This window comes from Buceros rhinoceros, unplaced genomic scaffold (assembly GCF_000710305.1).
Source record: "Buceros rhinoceros silvestris isolate BGI_N320 unplaced genomic scaffold, ASM71030v1 scaffold7152, whole genome shotgun sequence".
NCBI classification, from domain to species: Eukaryota; Metazoa; Chordata; class Aves; order Bucerotiformes; family Bucerotidae; genus Buceros; species Buceros rhinoceros.
The window spans coordinates 45,864-50,606 of NW_010399411.1; the positions used below are offsets into that span (position 1 = coordinate 45,864).

The 4,743-nt window shown below is 41.4% G+C and overlaps 1 protein-coding gene across 1 annotated transcript in view; it reads right to left on the reverse strand.

Moving 5' to 3' along the window:
• Positions 1-3,325: 3,325 nt before the first annotated feature.
• The window catches only part of FGF6 (fibroblast growth factor 6), a 3,655-nt gene continuing 2,237 nt past the window's right edge, over positions 3,326-4,743 (reverse strand). The window contains exon 3 of the mRNA XM_010131451.1: positions 3,326-3,502. Within this exon, the coding sequence (XP_010129753.1) occupies positions 3,326-3,502 (177 nt within the window). The remainder of the gene's footprint in view (positions 3,503-4,743) is intronic.

Sequence of the window (4,743 nt, forward strand, 5' to 3'; positions counted from 1 at the left end):
GAAACTCTTTTACGTTCATAAGTTTTCTTTACATGGTCACATATCCATGGAACTACTCTTTCAAAGAAAGTTTTGCTTGAGAGTTTGCCAGACTGTGCCCATCTTCTCTTCATAGCCTCCATATCATGTACGTTCATCTTACAAAGGGTTTGGGTTTTCTTTTTTTTCCACTGTGCCAGCTCGATAGTTTTATCTTGAGGTGTGTATAATGAGTAATGGTCTTCCTAAATACCCCTTCTCCCATGCAGGTGATAACAGCCTGAGGAGCAGGAGGGAGTAGTGTTTAGCTAATCAAGCATGAGGCAGAACAGGATCAGGCCATTTTCCAGGCAAGGCAGAAAATGCCACTGTGCATTCTGCTACCATGAACCGCCCCGAGACTGCTCACATGCATTCCTCTCTTGAAAGTAGCCACGCATTCACTTTAAGAAGCACCTCTGTCAAGGTATCGTATCCAGCTAGTCTAGAACTCCACAGTGCTTCAGTACCGCGCTCTTCGAGCTGGAGGGGTATCCTGACATTGACTCCTGGCAAGGTCATTTTTCATTGTCACTTCTGAGCCTGACAGGATTCATTCTCATATCAGTCAGGATTCTTGGCACTGGGAGACCTTTTTTTGGTTTCAGTGTTGACTTCAGTATTGATCTGGCTGGCTTTGATCCGTAACAAGGAAAAAGCAATGGTGTAAAGAGTAACCCAGCAGAGTTACCGTTGGGGCTTCCCAAATGCCCACTACAACTGCATCCGCAAGGGTCTGCAGTTCTTAAAACAAACTCAGCCAAGCAGTCTGTATCCAGACAGATTTCTTGTGAGCCCAGTTTGCTCTCACTGTTGTATGTGCAAAATGGAGTCAGTGAGACTGATTCTCACCTTTTATGCCAGCTATTCCATCATTTAACAACAAAAATAAGTTGCTCCAGACTGCGCTGGTTTAGGAGGGAACAAACTTCATCCTGTCCTAAGGACACTGGTTTAAGCTGTAATCAGAAACAAACTTGTGTGACAGCCTTCAAACTGTGATTTCTTCTACATCCATGTACACTTCCACTCTTCCTTAAACTTAATTTCAAAGACAATTAGGAATATCACACAAGGATACAGGTCGCCAACTACTGTATTGCAGCACAGCTGTAGTCTTCCTATCTGTACCGCCAGGGACTCTAGCTCAAAGTAACTGTCTGATAACCTCCAAAATTTTCTCTGACCCACTCTTCCCACTCAAAACATCCTGCCTTTTCTCTTTACTAAAAGGCACATTTTCCAAAGCCAGCTGCTGCACACACTATGGATGAACAAAGTGTGCCAGCTTGGCCTCTCTCTTCATACTTCAAGACCTGAAAATGAAGAGCAACTCCTTTCCTTCGCCATATCCAAAGCGTTCTTCACGTACCGTAAGCAGTATTCCATTCTTTTTTCTGTTCATTTACACTGTGATCTTCCCTTACTTTTCAGCAGAATAAATTCAAGTATAAATCACACAAAAGGAGCTGGAAAGCTGTATCTGGTTCAGAAAACAATTGTCTTGACAATTGCTCAGTAAGTGTGGCTGCAGACACATCCTTGGAGGCACGCTCTTTGGCCAGATCTTCTGCAGCTGTAAACTGATTGTCTTACTAGGCTGAGTTACTCCATCTGAGGATCTGACCCTGACAGTGCTTTTCATGTATGTCAGAAGGCTCAAATTCATCATGAATAGACACCCCCTGCAAATAGAAAGGCATGTCAAGGCTGGACACAGCCACATTTTGACTGGACGTGGGAGATTATCTTGCACTCAGATGTTCACTTCTGCAGCAGCATGGTCCATCTATGCTAAAAATGCTCATGCTCTGACATTGCATTGAATCTAGTTTCAAATTTAGGAGCACACCATCAATGCAGGAATCCCAAGGCTTCTGGTAACTGACATTTATAGAGACTATTGTGTTAGGGCCTCTTAAAATACTCTTTCAAAGTCACAGAGAATGTAGCTTCATTGGTGATCCGGAAAAAGGTTGTCAAAAGAATAAGGCAAGGTTATGCACAGTTTGTACGGCTTCTAGGAGAGCTTTGGAGAGTATTTAACACAGCTTGCCACGAAGTCATTGAAACTGATGCTTTGAAAGTGACGGAAATTGGAATTATGGCACGAATTCCTCTGCCCCGACCCCAGAAGACGTGCTTATATAGTCTCTTTCTTCCTCTGTCCCTCAAACCTCAGTGACGTATGATAGAGGAGAACCAAATATTCTCAAAGCAGTATATAGAAGAAAATTCAAAACAGTCAAGTTTTCTAAAACAACCCTTTCCTGGAAGCTTTACAAATTTCATACATTTTATAAAACGCATCTTGCAGACTAGTTCTAGTTCTTAGAGATTAACAAGGTTCAGCCTAAATGAAACAGAGTGCCTTTAAATACTTGTGCTCTTTCATGCATGTATGCATATAAAGACACCTGAGGATCTAGCGACACGGTTGATCGATTCATTACAAGTATGTAATTACTCGGATACACCCTCACACATCCCATGTCTATATATATACATGTATTTATATTAAAGACATACGCATCTATATTTGAGGTGTGTCTAAACTAAGCTCACAAAATGTCATTCTAAATCCTCAGCTCCAAATACATTTTGTATTTGGGCCCCATCTGTGATTTACCCTGTGCCCCTTCCTAAGGGAAATTGATTGTAGGTCTTCATTTTGCCAACAAGTCCATGTGAGGAGACCCTGGAGAATCGCTTCAGAGACAAGAGGGTCTCTGGGGGTAGACAGTTTGCTTGTGTAGAAACGTTTGTGGAATCGGCATCCTAATGATTTGAGGAATATACAAATAGATTTGAGGAATATACAAGACAGGACACAGTGTGTAGAAGTGGAGGTGCAGGAAGATACTTAGATGGCGTGAACTGCTTGAAGCTCTGGTGAAGCAAAGTCATCTGGTGATTTGGCCCATGGTATGTGAACAGCTCACTATGAAAGGTTGTTATCTGAGGTAATTAATATTATTTAGTAAATAAACTATGATTGATGAGATGACTACCCACAGCCTTTCTATGTCTTCCAAACACTTCCTTTGCACTCCAGCTTGCATTTTCCTCTTTTCAGCACCAAAGGAGGCACACAGCCATGTAAAATTTGTACAGAGTAGAAGAGAAGCAGCATCATATTACACATGCTATGTGATGAATCTAGTACAAAGATTTTTATCCAAATATACATATACACATAAATATTTTTTCAATGAACACTATATAGAAATACTATACCTGGGAGATTATTTCCATGTGCAAAATGAAGCAGTTTTTCCTGGGATTTAATCTTCTGCTTTGCTCATGTTCATATTCTTGGTAAAAAGTGGGTCACTGTCATAGCAGGAGAAACCTTGTTTCCTCTCTTCACTCTCCCATGTTTGCTAAGCGCTATGTAAGCACCACGGTAAGCATTTGATTCATAAGCGTTGTAGTTATTGGGCAGCAAGGTTTCTTTGAATTTGCACTCCTCTTGGAAAACAGACTAAGTAAGAGAAAGGGGGAGGGGGAGAACAAAGTGGGTACAATAAATATCTCACAAAGACTCAAATAATTTGTCTTGCTAGCGTTTTTACAGAAGAACGAGTTGCAGTGTGCAACAGGTGGTGTCACAGTGACTGCATCCAACAGTAAATCTCCCTCCTCAGTGCTAATTTGGTGTCAGATGAACTCAGATGCCACCTGTCCAGATAATGGACTGTGTACTTCCTGTGACAGAACAAGTTAATTCATCATAAATCATGGATTTCTCAATTTTATTTGCAATCAGTCATTCCCGTCAGCATCACGCCCTGTCCTTTTGCCCAAATGAGGTAGCTTTATTTCACACCTCCCCGCTGCAAAAGGTCCCGTAATTTATCAAAGAACTATACCCTGCCTGCCAAAAGCTCTTTCAAACAGCAGTGTCTGGGGAGAAGTATTTGCTTGAATAAGGCGTTTGAATAAGGCCTCATATTAGCACTCTATCTTTTCTTTTGTTAAATCATTAGTGATATTCTGTTTAACTGCTAGTGAGATGTGCAGCAGGTTCTAAGCCAGGTAAAAATTTCATGTCACATCATGTAGATTCAAGAAGAGGGAGTTATATGGGAGAGGAGGTGCAAGGACAAGTAGGAGACAAACTCTGAGCACTGAGGAAATTAAAAGATAAAGCAGAACAATTCCCTGACAAGAAAAGTCTGGCACGTGAGACACCACCAGTGCTGTTCTGCTTGGACGTACGGTGTAACAACACCATTCGAAGCTATGGGTTTAACTTCGGATATTGCATTGTGCAAGGCAAAAGGCACATCTCTTACAGCTCTTGAAAATGTCTTTGAAAAGAAATAAGACTGAATTGAAACAGGGGGAAAAAAATTAAAGGGAGCTCTGATGGTAAACCCTGAATTTCTTTAGAAAGACCTAGTCAAGCAAAGCAGTTGGGCTTGTGGCGCTTTTTAGGTACTTGAAATCAGACGTGGTTGAAAGAGGTTCCCAGGGTGGAACCTGAAAACATCCCACTGTCATGATCTGTGTGAGAAGGAAGCAGTCAACTTAGTAATAACTATGGGTCCTTCACAACATCTGGCATTTTATTAAGCAACTGAAATGCTTTGTTGAAATTAAAGCTGTTTTAAAGGAAATTGCTTTGCTGTTTCTTGACAAAAGAGGTGAATGCAATTAGCGCCATTCATTACTTTGGGACGGACAACACTTGCCTATTGCCCGGAGCCAGCCTTTTTCAAA